This window comes from Rhodamnia argentea, chromosome 11, assembly GCF_020921035.1.
Source record: "Rhodamnia argentea isolate NSW1041297 chromosome 11, ASM2092103v1, whole genome shotgun sequence".
Lineage (NCBI taxonomy): Eukaryota > Viridiplantae > Streptophyta > Magnoliopsida > Myrtales > Myrtaceae > Rhodamnia > Rhodamnia argentea.
Window position 1 is genome coordinate 983,801 of NC_063160.1, and position 22,763 is coordinate 1,006,563.

At 42.2% G+C, this 22,763-nt stretch overlaps 2 protein-coding genes across 3 annotated transcripts; both read right to left on the bottom strand.

The window, feature by feature from the left end:
• Positions 1–721: 721 nt before the first annotated feature.
• On the bottom strand, positions 722–17,716 carry LOC115750456 (F-box protein At3g07870-like). Of its 2 annotated transcripts, none has more exons than XM_030687829.2 (2): positions 17,008–17,716; positions 722–1,879 (listed from the first exon to the last, which is right to left on the bottom strand). In XM_030687829.2, the coding sequence occupies exons 1-2, from the start codon at positions 17,664–17,666 to the stop codon at positions 1,390–1,392; spliced, it is 1,149 nt and encodes a 382-aa protein (XP_030543689.2). In that variant the 5' UTR covers positions 17,667–17,716; the 3' UTR covers positions 722–1,389. The 2 variants fall into 2 exon arrangements, with proteins under 2 accessions (XP_030543689.2, XP_048128049.1); XM_048272092.1 differs by having other exon boundaries at positions 724–1,894; positions 17,023–17,716.
• Positions 17,717–18,297: 581 nt separating this feature from the next.
• Positions 18,298–20,161, bottom strand: LOC115750453 (sugar transport protein 8-like). The gene is made up of 3 exons (XM_030687826.2): positions 20,029–20,161; positions 18,980–19,926; positions 18,298–18,832 (listed from the first exon to the last, which is right to left on the bottom strand). Exons 1-3 carry the CDS (start codon positions 20,159–20,161, stop codon positions 18,386–18,388), a joined length of 1,527 nt encoding a protein of 508 aa, XP_030543686.1. The 3' UTR covers positions 18,298–18,385.
• Between the last annotated feature and the right edge of the window lie 2,602 nt (positions 20,162–22,763).

Sequence of the window (22,763 nt, forward strand, 5' to 3'; positions counted from 1 at the left end):
CAGTGCGAGATTGTTAAGTTGGAATTGTGACGAAAACCCATTGAATCAAACTTTCAGAAACGCAACATTACGATGGGATAACGTCAAAGAGTCGAGAGTAAATGGGACAATTGCATAAAGTTGTTGATGGAGAATTGAAAATAGCAATCCGATTCTTGCAAAATGAAATCAGAAAGCATGTCGTTGTATATGATAAATCAACCAACATAATTAGAAAAAGTTATACCGGTCATCTTCCAGAATTAGAGGTGCTTTAAGATTGAAAAAAGAGAAAAAAAAAAAAAATCGAGCTCATTTTGATTAGTCTTTGGTCTCATTTCAAGTAGAGTCATTGATTTGGATCGAAGTCATTTTTCCGTATGAACTTTTCAACGTGAAAAGATTGTATTCACAGTTAAATGTCTCAAAACTCATGTTTTTTTTTTTCCCCAAGAGGGATTGAAAGGTGATTCTTTTTGTAGTTTGGAGTTTTATGAAATTTCTCTAACTTAAAATGTCTGGTTTGAGTTGAAATATAATCCAGGCAAGCCAAAAAGCAGGCCTAATACAATTGACCACGAGGAGAGGATGACCATTTTCAATGGGGTAGCAATCAAGACAGCTTAGACGCAGGAAAAATAGTCCATTGCAATTTTGACTTTTGTATCGATTCGATTTTTACTACCCCAGTCACTAAATTGTTTAGGTGATTCTCAGCATACCATGTATAAATTCCGTATATTTCATTTTAAACAGCTTATTTGTGCTATTTATGGCACGTTTGTATGCACTTGTCTTTTATTTACAAGTATGTAAGCGTTTGTTTAGCTTTATCCCAACATATTGCATGCTTTGTTTGTCCATTTCCTCCTCGTCTCCTCCTTCCTGTTAAAATCACTATCACACTCTCTGCTCAAAACCACGCTTACCTTTCACAGATAAGGAGGATAAGAGCCAAAACCCTGTTGAGTTCTGACCGCTGTTGATGCTAGCTCTGGCCATCTCAATCCCTTCGCCCGCCATTGCTTCTCAGGAAAGAGAGAGCTCATGACTATGCATATGCATATGAATATGCGATTCCGGGGAGTTTCTTAGCAAAATCAGATTCAATTTCGTTTTTGGGGTTTTGATTTGCAGTACTAAAATGCAGAGTTCTCACGGTGCAAATTGTAAAGAGAATGCACACTTTGCCTAGTCTAAAGACTCTCTAAAGGAAAACTCAAAATATGCATTCTAAAGCTTGCAAGAAGTACCAAAACAGATGGGCACACCACCTCACTCCTTCTGCCTGTCGATTTGTCGCCGGAGCGGACATGAATAAAATCATTGCTTCTAAGTCCAAATATCCCTTTCAACTCTTCTGCAAGTAGAATCAATATGTCCTATCAAAAAATGTAGCAGCAATCGGAGTCATCTCTGAGGCGAAACGAGGCTTTCTACGACATTGACCAAATGACAGTATGTCGGTAGTGGCAGATTTGTGTACTGTCCCATGATTGGATTCCAAGAAACTCGTTCTTCATCATCTATTACCATTACAAGCTCGCCATTCCTCATGAAACCGTCAAAGTGCGATATTCCTCCCCAAGCCTCAAAAGAATACAGCTTAATCCAAGACTCAGTCACGCCGTACTCCCTCATAACCCTAACAGAACAAACGGAATGCCAATCCCCAGCTATGTCCAAGAGACTAACAAACACAGCTAGCAAGTCATTTAGTACTGCCACAGACATCATTAAATCGACAGTGTCTAATTGAGAAATCTCTACCAGCGGTGGAGCCATTTCATCAAACACCTCACCTGCAACATCAAATAGGACTATGGGTCCGTATCCAACATCCTCCCCCAGATCATTGACCTTGGAAGCAAACCAGTGCAGATTCCCATTCAAGAAGACCATTGGCTCGCCGCAATGGAGAGCCAGTGGTCTCGGCTTTGGGCTCGCCGCAACCCCACATTCCAAACTTCTCCAGAAATCTGTACCGAGTGAATAAATCTCGGCTTTGGGCTTTGTCCCGCCAAAGCATGGAGGAGGATCATCTAGAAAACAGAAAATCCTCACAATCTTATAGTCATTCGACCTAGCGTCGAAGCCAAACCCTAGAACTGTACGAGTAATCCCCGCGGAAAGAGACTGATGGCCCGGACCGTCTCGTAGAACCGCCTTGTGCTTCCTGGTGAAAGAATTCCACAAATACATCGTCGTACCATAGTCATATCCGAACATTTCTGTGATGCAGATCAGCCCATTACACGAACCAACAAACCGTACCCGTCGGGAGCAGTAACAAATGGAATTTTGATTTGTGATTTGGAAGGTAGGGTAAGAGACTCATTGGGAAACAGAGAGCACACGCTCTGGACAGCATTGCCCAAATTTAGACATGCGAGATGCCAATTGGAGGCATCAAGAGCAGAGTGGTTCAAGTGGACGGCCACGAAACGAGGGTCGTCGATGGCGGAACGCGGGCTTTTTTTCAAATTGCATACAAAAAAATTTTTATTTATCATTTTAAGGGAGAGAAAAAGTATTTGGCGTTTAGGGGTCCGCTCGGCAGTTAAAGCGCCGAGCCAGGCACCCGCTCCGTAGTATAACTACCGAGCGGCCATCGGGCTCGGCAGTTTAACCGCCGAGCGTGGCCCCCCCCCTTCCCCCTTCCCTTGCCACCCCCGCCGCCCCTCCCCACCCTCGGCCCTCGATCCCGGCCCGGCGATTTCGTCCTCGTAGGAAATTATCTTCTAAAAAAATTATAAAAGCTCGGAAAAATTAGAAAATGGCGACAATGAACTAGCCATAGACAATTCGGGGTATTTTCGCCGACGACTTTTGAAAATGACGATTTTGCCCTTATGACAAATTGTCTTCGAAAAAAATTGTAAAAAATGTCAAAAATGGCCATAATGAACATGTCATGCACGATTCGGGGTATTTTGACCAATGACTTTTAGAAAATAATAGTTTTACCATTCTGGAAAATTGTCTGCAAAAAAATTGTAAAAAATCTCAAAAATTAATAAATGGCCACAATCAACTGGCCATAGATGATGCGGGGTATTTTGGCCGATGACTTTTAGAAAATGACGATTTTGCCCTTGTGGCAAATTGTCTTCCAAAAAAATTGTAAAAAATCTTAAAAATTAGTAAATGGCCACAATCAATCGGCCATAGACGATTTATGGTATTTTGGCCGACGACTTTTGAAAATGACGATTTTGCCCTTCTGGCAAATTGTCTTTTAAAAAAATTATAAAAAATCTCAAAAATTAGTAAATGACCATAATCAACTGGCATGGACGATTGGGGGTATTTTGGCCGACGACTTTTGAAAATGACGATTTTGCCCTTCTGGCAAATTGTCTTTTAAAAAAATTATAAAAAATCTCAAAAATTAATAAATGACCATAATCAATCGGCCATGGACGATTGGGGGTATTTTGGCCGACGACTTTTAGAAAATGACGGTTTTGCCCTTCTGGCAAATTGTCTTTCAAAAAAATTATAAAAAATCTCAAAAATTAGTAAATGACCATAATCGATCGGCCATGGACGATTCAGGTTATTTTGGCCGACGACTTTTAGAAAATGACGGTTTTGCCCTTCCGGCAATTTGTCTTTCAAAAAAATTGTAAAAAATCTCAAAAATTAGTAAATGACCATAATCAATCGGCCATGGACGATTGAGGGTATTTTGGCCGACGACTTTTAGAAAATGACGATTTTGCCCTTCTGGCAAATTGTCTTTTAAAAAAATTATAAAAAATCTCAAAAATTAGTAAATGACCATAATCAACTGGCATGGACGATTGGGGGTATTTTGGCCGACGACTTTTGAAAATGACGATTTTGCCCTTCCGGCAAATTGTCTTTTAAAAAAATTATAAAAAATATCAAAAATTAGTAAATGACCATAATCAATCGGCCATGGACGATTGGGGGTATTTTGGCCGACGACTTTTAGAAAATGACAGGTTTGCCCTTCCGGCAATTTGTCTTTCAAAAAAATTATAAAAAATCTCAAAAATTAGTAAATGACCATAATCGATCGGCCATGGACGATTCAGGTTATTTTGGCCGACGACTTTTAGAAAATGACGGTTTTGCCCTTCTAGCAATTTGTCTTTCAAAAAAATTGTAAAAAACCTCAAAAATTAGTAAATGACCATAATCAACTGGCCATGGACGATTGAGGGTATTTTGGCCGACGAATTTTAGAAAATGACGATTTTGCCCTTCCAGCAAATTGTCTCCCAAAAAAATTGTAAAAAGAAAATTGCCACAATCAACTGGCCATGGACGATTCATGGCGTTTTGTTCTGCTCGGCGTTTTTTTAAAAAGGAAATCATTATTTTTGTTAAGTTTTTAATAATTATTATTTTATTTATAAATTGTTTCTTTTGAAGCTTATTTTATTAGTGTAATTAATTCAGAATATTGATAAAATGAAAGTGCTGAGATATATGAAAAACATGCTATTTTCATAATAGATAATAAATCAGATCGTCGCAATTACATGTACTAACGATGTCGTCTTCCTACATGACCTCTCGTTCCGCAACGTGGCTCTCTTCGGTGCTCGGCGGCTCTAGTATTGTACGGACGAGGAGGAGGCCGAGGAGGAGGATCCGACCGAGGAGGATATGTAGATGATGAAGGCATATCTTGTGAAAATATGCCCCGCCCGGATGGTACATATCCTTTCGTAGAGAAGCTTGAATAAAAAGGAGGAAAATCGGGTACATACGAAGTAGGAGAAGGAGCTGAGTCTCATGGATCGGGAAATGCAAAAGTAGATCCCTCGGGAAATGGAGCGGCAAAAGGGGTGAATCCAACATTGAAACCTGTCTGGTCTAATCCTGGAGCGAAACCCGGAGCGAAATCCGTCGTATGATACTCGAAGGTGTAAAGGACGGCATCGCCAACTACATGACCTCGAGGAGTCCTCCGGGTCGACCGAACGTGCTCGGGCGGATCATCATCGTGAGGGCCAACGGTTGCCGTTGTAGTTGCTGGTTGGGGTGGTGGCATCATCGTGAGACGCCTCTCCTCATGCTGGACGTATAACATTGCCTTAGCTATCCTCCCCACATCTCCCCAAGTCTGACGAGATGGACGTGAATTTAATATACGTAAGATTTGTTTCACGCCATCACCCCGGTAATGATATGACAAGCAACAAATGTTATAAAATTACAATAACTTATGTTAGTAAAAATATAGTTAATGAATTAAATTGAAAGTATTTGCACGAACCATTGAACCCATTGCAGCTCCCGTAATAGAAATCCACTTCCGTGTATGTCTGCGGAACCACTCCATATATCCCGAGTGAAAGTGGAGTTCCTCCGTGGCGGGATCAGCATGGACTACATATTCGGTACGCCCGTCCCACATAGCGATCCATCGTCCGTGTTTAGCTGCCCAATCCTTCCCGGGTGCCTATTGTCAATATCATGCAACACTGTGTGATCGCGGGGAGGAGTAGGTATCGACTGCCGCATACCAAACCGGCGAAGTACCCGATCTGGATAATGCCACTCAACTATCCAAAAACAGATGAGTGGCACACGAGCCCTCCAAATATCCCGTCCCCGCAAGCAAGTAGCCGGTACATTCTCCGGAATGTCGCCACCATAGGGCTCCCAAATAATCTGTCATTATAATAAAACATATGAAATTAAATGAAGAATTAATTTAAAAGCTAATATTATATTAAACTCATTCGTTGCTATCATTACTTACATCTTCGGATGCCAATCTATCAAGTTGGTAGCACAGATGTACCAACGTATGCGTGGGGATCTCCGTTGTCCTTCGACCGTGACTCCAACTGCGTAAACAAAAAACATTCTATTTTCTTATATTATAAGCACTGGAATGAATTAATAACGCACGAACTAAAAATATAATAGATCACATACCGACTACCGAAAGGTGCAAGTCCTAAAGGAACCTCAACCGTCGGGGATGGGGAGACACATCCGAAGCGCTCCCACGCCCAAATCTGCAGTATATGTAAGGCACCGCCCATTTGCTTCGTCTCCGGGTCGGTTGCACGACATAACTCTCGGTACAACCATGCAAGTGTTGCTGAACCCCAACTATACTGCGTAGGGACGTTAAGGTTCGCCAATAATGGAAGAAACAACAAACTAACCCGGGCACCTGATTTGTCCGAGAAAATAGATCCTCCTAACAGACGGAGAATGAAAGCCCGGGAATGCCGCACTATGGCGATGTCATCGGCGCCTGGCGAAAGCTCTTCAAAGCGCTGTCTCAACCAGTTCAAACCGATATGTGTGCCCCGCAATCGGGCTGGGTGAGCACCGAGTAGATCGTCACATACGGTGGCCCAATTCATAATACTGGGGCCAGTAATTGCACGTCTATCTATAGGAAGGCCTGTCAGCACCGCAATATCCCGCAACGTGATAGTGCATTCACCTTCCAGCATATGAAAGGTGTGGGTCTCGAGCCTCCACCGCTCGACCAATGCAGTAATTAAGTGCCAATCCAGCTGCACGAATCCCATCAAATAAATTCCAAAAAATTCTGAAGCTTGCAGATACGAGACTATCCGCGAATCAAGATCACCTACGTGTAGCATCGCTCGCCGACATTGAAGGGCTTCGGTCGGAGGTATCTGTGACATGTAACATGAACAGTTAGTGGCAATTTTGATGATATTGTTACAAAGTACAGATCAACTGAAAAATCTTCAATTACCTTAGCGTCCCATATAGCCTGAGATCTATGTTGGGCTTGCCCAATAAGTAGTGAATCATTCTCCGGGCCCGGCTGAATGTAAGTACTACGTGCCATATCTACACAATTGTGATACTATAACATTACAACAAATTCCCATATGTATATATAACATGGAACACATAAACCGAATAAATATCGTGCAATTGTGATATTATAACATTACAAAAATTCATGATACTTGTCACGCCCCGTGTCCTTTTTACGCGCCAACATCCGTTATTCGTTTATTTCCCAGGATCGGCACAACGATAGAAATTATTTCATGATACAATTTTTTTCCCATATGAAGATATTCATTTGATGACTTCAGAAGACAAAGAGATTTTATAACATAGAAATACGATCATCCTTACAACGCATAGGAACGAAATACATAAGGATCGAGCAAGTATGATCTACTCTCCGGCCGATCTATGTGCACAAGTTTTCCTATTGTGCCCTGATTTTCCACAGTGTGTGCAATGATTTCGCGAAGAGCTACTGCTCGCGCTTCTCCGATCCATCTCATTCCGGATCCGCGATGTACGGGGCCTTCCTTTCTTCCGAATACGACTGGGGTCCGGCACTAATGGCAGCTCGTCCGGTTCAAGCTCGTATTGAAGATGCCCCAACGAATTAAACATATACCGATAGCATCGAAGGGTTTTCTCTAAAGTATACCATTCATCTACGTATGGTTCGTAATCAATGCCATACGCTTGACATGCTGCCATTACGTGTGAACATGGGATTTTCAGTACTTCAAATTTCCCGCATGTGCACGTTCTCAAGTATAGGCGCACTATGTGTTTGTGGCCCCCTGAACCTCTGGATCTGTCACGTCCAGTTGTCACTTCGAAAACGCCTCTATCGTAGTCGAAACACGTGACGACATGCCTATTTGCTTTTTGACTGTTTCGCTGGAGCGTGACACCGGCAAATTCCGTATATTTTCATTGGTTATCTTTTCGCATCCTATACATTGTTCTTCTCGTATCAAAATAGTGCACCAACCGATAGAATATCTTGTCGACCATGGCTGCTATTGGTAGACCACGGAAACCCTTCAGCATCCCGTTGATCGATTCGACTAAATTTGTCGTCATCGATCCATATCTCATCCCTTCATCATAAGCCTTTGTCCATTTTTCTCTTGGAATCTGATCGCACCATGCAGCTGTGGCCGGATCAAACTCCCTAATTTGGCTCATGAATTGGTCGAACTTCCGCCGTTGGTTCGCGTAAGCTGTACATGACAACATTAATTAGTACTTCGTACTCAAATTTTTCCATACGTATTTTCTTAAAATTGACAAATTCGAGAATTTACCTTCCGTCCGAATAAGTTTTTTCCCTTCGGCATTTTTGAAATGTTTATTGTAGGTGCCGGCAATGTGCCGAATGCAATATCTATGGTGGCCATTTGGAGGAAGCCACCGTGTTGTCTCCATTGCTCGTTGAATACCGATATGTCTGTCTGATATTACACAAATATCATCTCTCCTAGTGACATATCTCCGCAACATATTCATAAACCAAGTCCAATTATCAATATTTTCCCGATGGACTACAGCAAATGCCAGCGGGAAAATATGATTATTTCCATCAAGGGAGGCCGCACAAAGGAGGGTTCCTTCGTATTTTCCGTACAAAAATGTACCATCAACAAAAATCACAGGACGACAACTTGAGAAGCGTTCAATCGTCCGCTTGAAAGTCCAAAACATCCAGTTGAAAACCGTGCAGCCCAGATCTAGGTTGATATGATCATCGATCACAAAATGTGAACCGGGATTCCGGCTCTTCATTTCGATCATCCACGTCCTCGCCCTACCGTATGATTCATCCCAATCTCTAAATTGTCCGGCGATCGCCATTTGTTTGGCCTTCCAGGTTTTACGGTAAGTAGGTTCGAACCGCAACTTATCTTGAATCTCCGCCATCGGTGGCTTGATTTTGATGTCTGGTTGGGCGGCGACCATTGCTTCTATTTGGCTGCAGAGGTACTTTTGGTCAAGGTGCCGATGATCCCGTGACATTTGCGGAGAACCGCATGTATGTGGCCCATTATATTTACTTATTTTTCAAAACATGCCACCCGATTTAGCAATCACGCGGAGCCTCCAACCACACGGTCCATTTGCATTGCCACATCTTATCACATATTCGTCTTTCTTTGTCAAATAACTGCGAAAATTTTGATTTCTCCCGAGAGAGTACTCTTTCGCAGCCAACCGCACCATGTCCCGTGATGGAAACAACATGCCAACATCAAATTCTTTTGATGGATCAAATAGCATACGGCCCGGCTTGGCTCTAGTGTCGTCTTGCATCATGTCAAAGTCGATCTCCGAATAAGGCGGTGGATGTACCAACGGCAAAATGGGATTGCTGCACTGCGTATTATAGTAAGCCTCCATATTATCACATCCGACATCTTCTCCGTCATTGTCATCGGAGCCCATCCAAGGATCATCTTCTTCATCACCATCATCATCATCATCAGCAGCATTATTATCATCATCATCGCCAGCAGCATTATTATCATCATCATCAGCAGCAGCAGAAGCAACAACAGATTATCATCATCATCAGCAGCAGAATTATTATCATCATCATCAGCAGCAGCATTATCATCATCATCATCAGCAGCAACATTATCAGCATTATCATCATTATCATTGGCCCGCACGCATCGATTATGCAGACCATCATCATCTTCACCAACATTTGAAGCTTCCTCCGCGAAATCATCTCTCATTTGGTGTTCTGCTACGGTTACATAAAACCGCAAGAACCCCGTACTACTAGCCTGAAGTGCAAATTGCTGAATCATCGTAATCGTAGCATCATCATGCACCTCCGTAATGTCATATGTAACACAATTGTGTGTTACATACGGACATCTATATAGCACTGTTTGAATATACTTGGTTTCTGTTATATTCAATGCGTTCTCAATCGACACACGTAACTCATGAAATGTCCATATATTTGCAATCCCGAACATGGTAGATTGTCCGCCTTCGTAATCAATTCCATATGCGGTTCGCACTATTGTACCTCCCCAGTGCACAATCGCAAAAGATGTAGACGACATTCTGAGATTTAAATAAATTAGCAATTATTTCTAAACTACAATTTCATAAATATTGTCCCGTATACGTTGTCAAATTAACATAACCACTATCAATATATCAAATGAAATAAATGTATTAGTATATTGCAATTATTTCTAATTTTTGGGATTTTTAAAAAAAAATTTGGGAGACAATTTTCCGTAAGGGCAAAATCGTCATTTCTTAAAATTCGTTGGCCAAAATATCTTGAATCAGCCATGGCTAGTTGATTGTGGCCATTTTCTAATTTTTGGGATTTTTTAAAAAAATTTGGGAGACAATTTGCCAGAAGGGCAAAATCGTCATTTCTTAAAATTCGTTAGCCAAAATACCTTGAATCGGCCATGGCCAGTTGATTGTGGCCATTTTCTAATTTTTGGGATTTTTAAAATAAATTTTGGGAGACAATTTGCCCGAAGGGCAAAATCGCCATTTCTTAAAATTCGTTGGCCAAAATACCTTGAATCGCCCATAGCCAGTTGATTGTGGCCATTTTCTAATTTTTGGGATTTTTAAAATAAATTTTGGGAGACAATTTCCCCGAAGGGCAAAATCGTCATTTCTTAAAATTCGTTGGCCAAAATACCTTGAATCGGCCATGGCCGATTGATTGTGGCCATTTTCTAATTTTTGGGATTTTTAAAATAAATTTTGGGAGACAATTTGCCAGAAGGGCAAAATTGTCATTTCTTAAAATTCGTTGGCCAAAATACCTTGAATCGGCCATGGCTAGTTGATTGTGGCCATTTTCTAATTTTTGGGATTTTTAAAATAAATTTTGGGAGACAATTTGCCCGAAGGGCAAAATCGTCATTTATTAAAATTCGTTGGCCAAAATACTTTGAATCGACCATGGCCGATTGATTGTGGCCATCTTCTAATTTTTGGGATTTTTAAAAAAAAATTTGGGAGACAATTTGCCGGAGGGAAAAATCGTCATTTCTTAAAATTTGTTGCCCAAAATACCTTGAATCGCCCATGGCCAGTTGATTGTGGCCATTTTCTAATTTTTGGGATTTTAAAAAAAATTTTGGGAGATAATTTGCCAGAATGGCAAAATTGTCATTTCTTAAAATTCGTTGGCCAAAATACCTTGAATCGCCCATAGCCAATTGATTGTGGCCATTTTCTAATTTTTGGGATTTTTAAAAAAAAATTTGGGAGACAATTTGCCAGAAGGGCAAAATCGTTATTTCTCAAAATTCGTTGGCCAAAATCCCTTGAATCGCCCATGGCCAGTTGATTGTGGCCATTTTCTAATTTTTGGGATTTTTAAAAAAAAATTTGGGAAACAATTTGCCAGAAGGGCAAAATCGTCATTTCTTAAAATTCGTTGGCCAAAATACCTTGAATCGCCTATGGCCAGTTGATTGTGGCCATTTTCTAATTTTTGGGATTTTTGAAAAAAAATTTGGGAGACAATTTGCCAGAAGGGCAAAATCGTCATTTTTTAAAATTCGTTCGCAAAAATACCCCGAATCATTCATGGCCGGTTGATTGTGGCCATTTCCTAATTTTTTGGATTTTTTAAAATTTTTTTGGGATATAATTTGCCCGAAGGGCTAAATCGTCATTTTTTTAAGTCACCGGCCAAAATAGTCTTCCGTCAGTTCATTGTGGCTATTTTCCTATTTTTCCAAATTTCTTAATATTTTTCCTTCATTTTTTTGAAAGTCTCTATCATTTTTTTTTATATCAATTTTGTATTTTCTAATTTTCTATTACTCGAATTTTGGAATTATTAAAAACATGACATATAATGGTTTTAAATGTAACATCTAAAACTCTGTCAATGGTTTGACTATCGTAACCATATCTGTATTGTAAGTATTATTATGGTAATTTTTTTTTACTACAACTCGTAAACATTATAACTATTCAGTGTACAAATAATAATCAAATAAATAAAACAATACTTACGAAACCGCAAAAAATAGCTATAACGAGGTTTACCTCAAACTATTGAGCGTAATCACGCACCGAATGTAGAGCTCGAACTATCAAGAGGAAGCACCGAGTAAGAAGGACGGCTTTACTTTTGTCTCAACTCCCGCAAAAATAAAAAAGTCACAATTTAATTAAAACATGACGAAAATATTTGCAATAAAATAAAAACACTAACATCAATAAAGGCACCCGAGGAGAGGAGGATATGAAAAAATCTTCGTGAGCTATATCAATATAAGAGGAGAGTCTGATTAAAACTTGGTCGGGATATTAAGAACAAATCTCGCCGAAGTTAATCAAAGCGAGGGGAGGGCTCCCAGCGGACTCTACACTCCGTTCACTTAATATTCAGATCACTTAAAATCAGAAGAAGAGTTTCCGCAGAGGATGGAAGCGCAATACGAACGGAAGAAGAGCTTCTATGGAGGAGGGGCGAAAGGCTTGAGCTTCTGTGAGGAGGGAGGAAAGGCTTGAGCTTCTGTAGATGAGGGGCGAAAGAGAGCTTCTGTGGATGAGGGGCGAAAGAGAGCTTATGTGAAGAGAAATAACGAAATGGCCAAAGCTTCTGTGAGGGGAGAGCTTTCGGCTTTGCTTTAAGCAGAGCCGAAGGCTCAGTAGTGCGCGTGAAAGGTGCCCGCGGCACCTTTCACGTCGCCTGCCCGCGCTTGAGTAAAGGCGCCGGCAAGGGAGGAGGGCCCTACCCGCTCGGCATTCCAAATGCCGAGCGGGTAGGGGAGCCACCCATCTCTCCGCAGCGTGCTCTAAGCACGCTACAGAGAGGTCCTTGCTCGGCACCGTAAGTGCCGAGCAAGGACTGGCGACGATGCAGTGCAGGTACACAGATCAGATCGCTTCCGCTCGGCATTTATAGTGCCGAGCATAGCCACTCGGCACTTATAGTGCCGAGCAGCTACCCGCTCGGCAACTTGATCGCCGAGCGGGTACCGCTCGGCACTCTGACCGCCGAGCGAACCCCTAAATCGCAAATACTTTTTCTCTTCCCTAAAATGGTAAATAAAAATTTGTTTGCATGCAATTTGAAAAAAAGCCCGCGGAACGCCATGATCGGGAAACGCACCTGAATCGGAGGAGAGATTCCACCGGCAACCGCTTCCGGATCTCGACGACCAGGTCTTGAGGGAGCTTCGGTTCGTCGGAGGCACTCATGGTTAGGGGTCGAGAAGAAGAGCGAACATGAACTGGAAATGAACGATTTGCCATGGAAGTAGAAGCCGGGAAGAATTCGCTGCACTACCCTGCTATTCGCCGTGGCAATTCCCTTTTACCCTCTCTGTTTGCCTCGTGATAATCACGTGGCATTTGCTCTATTTTGTCACGTGACTTGGACGCAAAAGTCACGTGACGCACGCTCCGCTCTCCCTCTGTATTACAGTTGATGTAATCAGTTTGCGACTCATTTTGCAACTCATATTTATACGTTATGAATTAATGAAGACGATAGGATTTCAAAGGATACAGAGTACGTGGAGCACAAGCGGGGATTAAATTGGACCCTATTTAAAAAAAAAAAGCTAATATTTATCGAGAAAAAATAGAACAAAATAAAATAGGACTAGATAAAAAAAATATTTATCGAGAAAACTCGAGGATTGTATTGAAAAAATTGACATAAAGTGAGAAGTGAAATATATGCTTAGACTTTCAAACATTTAATATGTTGCTTGTAAATTGCTTAATCATGGAAGTAATACAAAAGGGCGTGCATTTTCCATAGATGCATTAAAATGTTGATGTGTTTTAGTAATATGAATCCGGATCAGGAATGAGTACGATATCGCTCGCTAAAAAACGAGTTACTTTGGGTTTATTCGAGCAGGCAGAGACCTATCTACAAACAATGCCAACTTATCCAAGTGGGTGGTGCTCAGATGCTCGCCGTCAGCACCTCCCCTCACTCTCTGGCTTGGGATGTCGACATCGGCAATGGTCAAGTTGCTCTTGCCATTAGCCTCTCTTTGCATGATTTTCAAACAAGAGCATGAAAATAAATTAGATCACACTATAATCACACATAATTCTACATTGGAGGAATAGAATCCTTAGCTCATCAATTGAAATGTTTCTTGCTTGGCTGACCACAAACATATCGGTGACATGGTTCTACCAACTCGTGGAGCATCACGAGCTAGTGATAGTGACTGACGTTGGCGAAGCTCAGCTAAGTTTTCGCAATGTCACGTCCTCGAGTTCGCTTCGTGCACCCTCCACAATCCATGTCAGAGGACGGCCATGATGGGGAGGAGGGGTGGGGGCCAAAGTCATGTCGATCTCATCACCTTTGCCGTCGCCTCGCACTGGCTTGACATTCCTAGGTTTTACAAGCTGGTCAAAGGCCTTTTGCGTAAGTCGGGAGCTATACTGGCCGCTTGGGCTTATAACGACATGCTCGTTAGTCCCGAATTCAACTCTATACTTAAGTGCCACCGTGAAGAATCGCTGTAGTTTTGGGATACGGATACCAAGTACGTAACTGACGGGTATAGAAATCTTACCGTTCCTTTTGAGAGAGTGGGTTTAGGCCACGGGGAAGAACCAATGCAAGTGGACATGCCAAAAGAGCTCCTGTTCCAAGGGTGTTTGAAAGTTTTTAAAGTCATCATCAGTGATACTAGTGCAATTTGATGAAGAAAAGAAGCTACATATGTCACTTCTAGTCCAAGTCTTTAAGAATTCCTGAATAATTCGATGTAAAGAACCACTAAATTCAGCCAATAGAGATCCTGGTCACCGGAAACATCGTGATCTATCCAATTTCTCTGCACCAAAGCACAGTAACACCTCAAAATTGTCAGGTAAAAATGGAAGAAGATCAACATCAGGCGCGAAAGCTATAAGCCGATCTTTCACAATCCGAAACTGGCCACGCACGCATCCAACAGAATTTCCAACTGACAATGGTTAAATGCAAGGCATCCGTACCGGGAGAACCGGAAGTGGCGGAGAGGGAGAACAGATGGGGGCTGAAGAACGTGATGCTTCGACCGTGCTTGCGACAGAACGGGACATGAGCAGCGTTCGGTCAAGAAAGGGAAGGACGATCGGAGAAGAGAGGCTTGGGAAGAGAGAAGGAAGGGAGAGTGCAATGGAAAGCGAGCCGAGCTCGAGTGAGGCTGTGCGGAGACAAAGCCACCATCGCGCCACACAGAGAAGGGACAACGGAGAAGAAGAAGAAGAAGAAGAAGAAGAAGAAGAAGAAGAAGAGGAGGGCGCATTAACGTCTTCATGACCACTCGCGGTCTATCTTGCCGTGGAAGCCAAAAACTACTGGACTAAAAAAATTTCTAACTTTTATTTGTTCTCCTTGGTACATATGAATATAGGTTCATTATGAAAATAAGAAGACAATGTCCATGATGCTGTAATTAAGCTCTTTTATCCTTTTATATGTAGTGTGAGATTGTAAGTTGGAATTGTGGGAAAAGCCCATTAAAAATTGACCTTCACAAATACAGACAGTATGATGTGGAAATACTAAAGAGCCGAGAGCAAATGAAGCAATTGCATAAAGTTATTGACTCAAAATTAGAAACATAGGATTCCATTCTTGCAAAATGATATTCGGGAAGATGTCATCCTACCTAATCAATCAGCCAATCATTGTTTTTCGACTAGAAGACCGAGAGCTACCTATCGAGACTTTGGGCTTTCCGGACACATACTTCAGGAGATGGAAAAAAAAAAAAAAATCAAGGACTTGACAAATTGTAACTGATTTTGTTTAGACCTTGCTCTCAATTTGATGAATTTCCAATTTGAACCTATTTTATCTCCTGCTAATTTCTTTTTCTATATCTTCGTAACGCATTATTAATGTTCACAAAATTTCATTCGTATTTCAATTAGAATCGTTGGTTCGGATCAAATCATATATAATATTTTCCTGTGAACTTTTTAAGATGCCTTGTGATGAAAAGATGATAACTCACCAGTAAAATCTCTTAATTAACTCATGCCCTCTTTCTTTTATTTATTGGGGTTGACAGGTGATTCTTTTAGCAATTTGGAATCGGATGAAATTTCTCTGAATAAAATGTGTGGTTTGAGTTAAAATATAGTGTAGGCCAAACCACGAACAAGCCTAGCACAATTGACCACGAGGGTGACCCTTCTTCAATGAGATGACAGTCGAAACAGCCAACATGAAGAATAGTCCATTGCGATTTTTGATTTTTTGTCTTGATTTGATTTTTACAATCCCAGTCATTAAATGATTTAGAAAATTACAAGCCCACCTTGTTGATTTCTGATGGCTGTGGCCATCTTGTTCCCTTCGCTCTGCATCGCTTCTTAGGAAACAGAGAGCTCATGACTATGTCTATGCAAATGTGATTTTGTGGGGGATTGCAGGAAGTGTTTCTCGGTAAAACCATATCAGAATTAAATTTCGCACTCGGGGTTTCGATCGGTTTCGATTTGGGCTACTAAATTGCGGAGTTCATACTTGTGCAGATTGTGATGGGGACACACTTTGCCTAGTCCAAACAAAAACCCAAAATGTGAAAATGGATATGTATTCTAAAGCTTGCAAGAAGTACCAAAAGCAGATGGACGCCTCCCTTCTTCGGCCCATCGTTTTGTTGTCGGAGCGGACATGGGATAGATCATTTCTTCTGAATTCAGATCGTCTCTGTCAACCCTTCTGCAAGCGAAATCAATCTGTCATATCGGTAAATGTAGCAGCAATCGAACCATCGCTAAAGCGAATCGAGGCTCTCCACGACAGTGACCAAATGGCATCCTACCAGCAGTGAAAGATCTGCGTATTGGCCCGTGATTGGATTCCAAGAAACCCGATCTCCATCATCTATTTCCATCAGAAGCTCACCATTTCTCGTGAAGCCATCAAATCCTGCTACTGCTCCCCAAGGCTCAAAAGAATACAGCTTAGTCCAAGACTCAGGCACGCCGTACTCCCTCATAACCCAAACAGAACAGACAGAATGTGGTTCAGGATGCACAATTGCGTCCTTGAAACTAACCATCACAGCCAGCAAGTCATTTAATACTGCCACAGACATCACTGAAGTGACATCATGTGTGTGCGAAATCTCTTCCGGTGGAGCCATTTCATCAAACACCTCACCTGCAACATTGAACAATACTATTGATCGGTATCCACTCGGCGCCCCCAGGTCATCAAGCTTGAAAACAAACCAGTGCAGATTCCCATTCAGGTAGACCGGGCGTCTGTAGGCGAGTCTGTAGCCGCAGAAAGCAGGAACCTCACACTCCAAACTTCTCCAGGAATCTGTACTGAGCGAATAAATCCGGACTTGAGGCATTGTCCCACCAAGCCATCGATCGTTGTTATCTAAAAAATAGAGAATCCTCAGAATCTTATAGTCGTTCGACCTAGCGTCGAAGCCAAACCCTAGAGCTTCAGCAGTCGAAGGAAAGCGATGACGCGGACCGGGTCGTGGAACCGCCTTGTGCTTTCTGGTGAATAAATTCCACAAATACATCGTCCGACCACCGTCATTTCCAGAATACTTTCTGGGATACTCTTTGACGCAGATGGAACCATTACACGAACCAACAAGACTGTAACGGTTGAGAGGATTAACGAACGGAATTTCGATTTGTGAGTGGGAAGGCAGAGCAAGAGGCAGATTGGGAAACAGAGAGCACGGCCTGTGGACAGGATGCCACAAATCTAGACGCAGGAGATACCGCTTGGAGGCATCGTGAGCGGAGTGGTTCAAGTGGAGGGCCACGAAACGTGGGTCATCGATGGTGGAACGCCATGATCGGGAAACGCACCTGAATCGGAGCAGAGATTCCACCGGCAGTCGCTTCAGGATCTCGACGAGGACGACGTCTTGAGGGAGCTTCGGGTCGGCGGAGGAACTCATGGCTTAGGATTTGAGAAGAAGAGTGAACATGAACTGGAAATGAAAGGACCATAGAAAGCCTTCTCTGTTACGGTATTTGGGCCTATTGGCAGTCGCAGACTCGCAGTCCCCTTTACCTCCCTGTTTGCCACGTGATAGCCACGTGATTCGTTTTCAGAGGTTAATTAAGTACAGTGCACAACTTGCATAACGCTCATAGCTTCGTTTTGAAATGCGATTATGCATCAAGGCGAGAGTCAGATTAGAATGGTAGCCTCTAAACTTGACGAACATCTCGTGGACATTAAGGATCTTTTACCATGACGTATCATCTTCTCTTAGATCAATTTTGATAAAGAGAACAAGTGCAGCAATCCATCTGGTTTTGTAGCATGATATCATGAATCATTCAAAACTACTATGAATTAAACATAGCGCAATCTTCAAAAATCTATGAAGCAATACACGCAGCCATATGAACATGAGCATCCTCCTTTCCAAGAGCTAAGCCACCCCCAACAGAGCCAATGCTCCCGAATATCTGTGGATATTTGACGATGCTTTCTGTGACCGAAGCATTACCCGACATGGCTTAAGATCCAAAAATCCATGATCTTTTCTAGGATATGAGTCAAGATCAAAAAATTCTTGATCTTTCCTTTGCTTTTTTTTTTGGCTAACCTCGCCACGGTTTCGCTTGGCATATAGCATATCTTGAGACAAGCCGCCATGGACATCTTTTATCCTTTGATGACGTTGTCATCATCATTCTCGTCATCAATCATGTACCGCTTCCAGAACCAATGCTGCTTCCACACTCTGTCGACCATCGAGTCCACAGGCACGCCCTTCGTCTCAGGCAAGAGGAACAATGTAAAGAGCCCCATGACCAGGATCCACGCGGCGAAGAAGAAGAAGATGCCGGCCTTCATGTGGCACATCATCGACAGGAAGGCCTGCGCGATGATGAAGGTGCAAAGCATGTTGGAGCTCACCGCGCAGGCGAAACCGGCCGTCCTCGTCTCTAGAGGGAAGGTCTCGCTTGGAATCAGCCACCCTAGCGGACCCCATGACCATGCGAATCCCATCACGTACACGCACACCAGCACCACCACGACTATCGCCTCCGTAGAGCTGAGAGACCCTGCTGGTTTCAGGTGTAGTAGCAAGAGCAATCCTATCACAGTCTGCAACAAGAAAGATAATTTAATGGATTAGAAAGTATCAAGGCATCAGATCAAACTCTCTCCTTCTCATCGAACAGAAGTACCCAAGTTTGACATGATTTTGCGTTGATCGCGATTCAAGAATCATGCGAAGGCAACGGAAATTACCTGAGTGATGAACATCTGGACACAAGCCTCAAGGAGCAACATCCTCCGACCAGCCTTGTCCACCGTGTAAATCGACACTAACGTGCTGAAAACGTTCACGAGCCCGGTGATGACTGTCGAGAGCAGCGCCGCATTGTTACCGAACCCGACCGTTTGGAATAGAACTGGTGCATAGAACATGATCGCGTTGATCCCTGTGAATTGCTGGAACACCTGTAACACTATGGCTATGACAAGAGGAGGCCTGCTTGATGCCCTCATGAGCTTGCGGAACGGGTTCTTCACTCGCCTTGCGGCGTCACTGGCGATAACAATCGAATCAAACTCGGCAGCAATGTTATCGGTGCCACGGATCCTCCTTAGGGTAGCCTTGCCTTGGTCGATCTGGTCGCGCTCGATGAGGCTAGTAGGGGTCTCACATATGGCGAATGAGCCCACAAGGAGGATAACGGCCGGGACACCGGCCAAGCCGAGAGAGATTCGCCACCCGTGAGGGTGAATGTTGGATGTGAAGTAGTTGATAATGCCGGCAATAAGGATCCCAATTGTAATGAAGAGTTGGAAGCAAATGTTGAGAGCACCTCTGATTCTAGCAGGAGCTAATTCAGATAGAAACAGAGGCACTGCTTGATTACCGAATCCAACACCACAACCAAGGATGATTCTGCCAAAGACGACCATGGTAAGATTGACACCGCCCGCTTGGAGTGCAACCCCCGCGACGAAGAAGAAGGACCCAATTTGCAATGTCGTCCTTCGGCCGAATTTGGAACACACCTTTGAGGCTACAAAGCTGGCTACGAGAGCAGCTATGTACAAAGAAGATGTGAACAGCTGGAGGTACTCGTTGTCGTATTTACAATAGTTGTCCTCGTGGGCACGCTTCTTTTTCTCGTAAACATCCGGGAAGAATTTTATCAAGAAGTCATCCATGGCGGTCACTCCACCTGAAATTGAATAAATCCACATAAACATTGTGAAAAAGTTAGTAATGTTACAATGGCTATCTTTCCATCATATCAATCTTACAAAAAATTTCCACATTCTACCTGAAATTCCAATGTCATATCCAAATAGCAATCCTCCAAAGGCCGAGATAATCACACATAGAATGACGTAGAAAGTTATCTTCCCGTCATGCTCGGGCATATGGCCGCCATGGCTTGTGACGACAGCTGGCATTTTCTCTAGCTTTGTTGTTGGGTGAAAAAGAAAGACAGAGGGTAGGATTGAAGAGATTTCGATTTTATCTGAATATGAAATCTTTACTCGCATTGGATGGGGTATTTATAACATGTCAAGAAGGCCGGGACAACCTATATGAAGATCAAATGACAGCTAATTGGGATTTGATAATGACGTGGTTTTGCTGTTAACTAAAAGTGGATAAAAGAATCATCCCTTAAGTGTCGGGCTTTTTATGATTCGTCCTTGTCAACTTGACCAGATTTTGCAGGTTAGTTTCACCCTGGAGAGACTTAATCATCGCAGAAGAGGATTAGGATGTTCAACAAAAATGCTAAAATGAGAAACTAGTCGTACATGGGGATGAAAGGTTGCTTTGACAGCGAAGTGCGCATTCATCTTTTGGTGGAGCTTTCCATGAGAAGAAAGAGTTCATTGTCTAATTAATTGTAGACTGGATTAACCCTTGAATGTATAAACAGAAATAAAACTCGAATTACACATAAACCAAAAGTTTTTTTTTCTAACCTTTAATTCAAAATTGGCTTGCAATTAAGACGAACTAATGATGGCCGTGATTGTTTTCTAAAAGGTTTAAGTCCAGGGATAGATTTGCATGTCGATAATAGAGCTTATTACTAAATAAAAGCTGGTAAGTTCGTTTAGAAAACTGATAATTTCTCAAATGACCGGATCCAGTCCCAATTATACTTGAAAATTTTATGGTTGATCATCAACCATAAAATTTTACTTTAATCACAAATTTGCCCTCATTAATCATTTGTAAAAAAATTTCTTGTTGACAACCGATAAATGGAAAACTTCCAATCACGAGCTATTCGAGTGCAAGCTCTCCAACCGCAAGAGATGGAACATTCCCAAGCATGAGAGATCGAAGGCCGAGCGTAAAATCACTAAGGCCAATTTTGGCGGAAGGTTAATGAAGGTAGATTTAGGATCCAAGTAAAAGTTGGTGATTTTTTATGAGAAAAAAATTAGAGTAAAATTGAAAATGGACCTAATGCTGGGATTTTTCTTATAAAGTTGAGGTTTTTCATGAGAAAAAAATTATGGTAGAATTAATACTCAACCTAAAGTTGAGGGTTTTTTATGGTACCAAAAAAAAAAGTTTCTAGTAGAATTGAGACTGTCCCTAAAGTTTGAGAGTTTTTATGAGACAAAAGGTAGAATTGAGGCAAGACTTAAAATTGGAGATTTTTTTGAGAGTATCGGGCCCGTAAAAAGTGCCATCCAAGAACAAAAACGAATCATTGACGCCTATTCGGATATTTCTCTATCGTTTTGAGAAGTGCCATCCAGATCAGGAGGACACACTCCACATCTAGAGGCGCCTCAGGCCGGTGAAGATGGTCTCAACCATGATGTTTCGGAGCTTGTGCCGCCATATCAAGATTTGTCTACGGTGATGCGCTCAACTATGCAGCAAGTTGCCATGAGCTTGTGACTCAAATCAAAGCGAACCATCATTTCAGTTAGGGTCTAGAATGTGGGTTGGATCTCAGGTCGGGTTTTATAGATGTATAGCATCGTGTTCGCATCGGTTTGGGTTTTGGTTGAAGTTCGAAACGAGCTGGCCTATTACCACCTCTAATTACTGGCCATGGACGTTCATGCCCAGGAGTATGATCAATTTTTTTCTTTTCACAAACTAGCATCATCAAGTAAAGAAGTAGGAGCATGATCTGTTTTTTTCACTAACTAGCATCATCAGGTAGGGATGCTCAAGTGAATGCCCTGTAACCATGCGAGCAGTGTATGCGTCAACAAACCGATGATCCGGAAGCGAACTCAAAACCTCCTTGTGCTTTCTAGTGAATAAATTCCACAAAAAATATCGTTTGATTGCGAACTTCAGCATTAGCATCAGCAACACAGATCAATCCATCGCACGAACCTAGGCCACCACAAGTGCCCATAGGGGTAATGAATGGAACTTCGATTTCTGTCTGAGAAGCCGGAGTATGAACTTATCTACACAGAGAATTGCGAGAAATGTACTAAAAAATCTCTGAGAAGGACACACCACTTCATACCATTAAGAGCGTATTGCTTCAAGTGCATGGCCGCGAAGGTAGGATCTTCGATAGTGCAACGTCACGATTTGGAGACACATTAGAATCTCATAAGAGGCTTCACCAGCAATCTCTTGAGAATTTCGAGGACCACCTCACGAGGGAGGTTCTTCTCCGGCCTTGTAGTCAATGGAGCAAGGCGAATCTACGCAAAAAGCTCTTAAACCGAGATTGATTATGATCAAATTAAGAGTAATTTTGCGAGATCTTAATGTTCTGATTTCCAGGAAGAGGACTAAACATTGCTCATCATTCTTAGTCTCTGTGTTGTCTGTCGAGAATACATTCTAGATGAAGTGCTTGACAAATCATTGAAGCAACTCGCCACAGTTAAATATTCACAACGGAGCATTCTCACTCGAGTCTTGTTCTCTGCTCATTCAAGCCTTACAAGGCCAACTGTTATGGAGTCCAAGAGGAAGAAGGAGGGTAGATATCATCCCAATCCAACAATGACGGATTTACACAAGCAAAAATAGTTCTGTGGAAATTAGAAATCCTTTCAC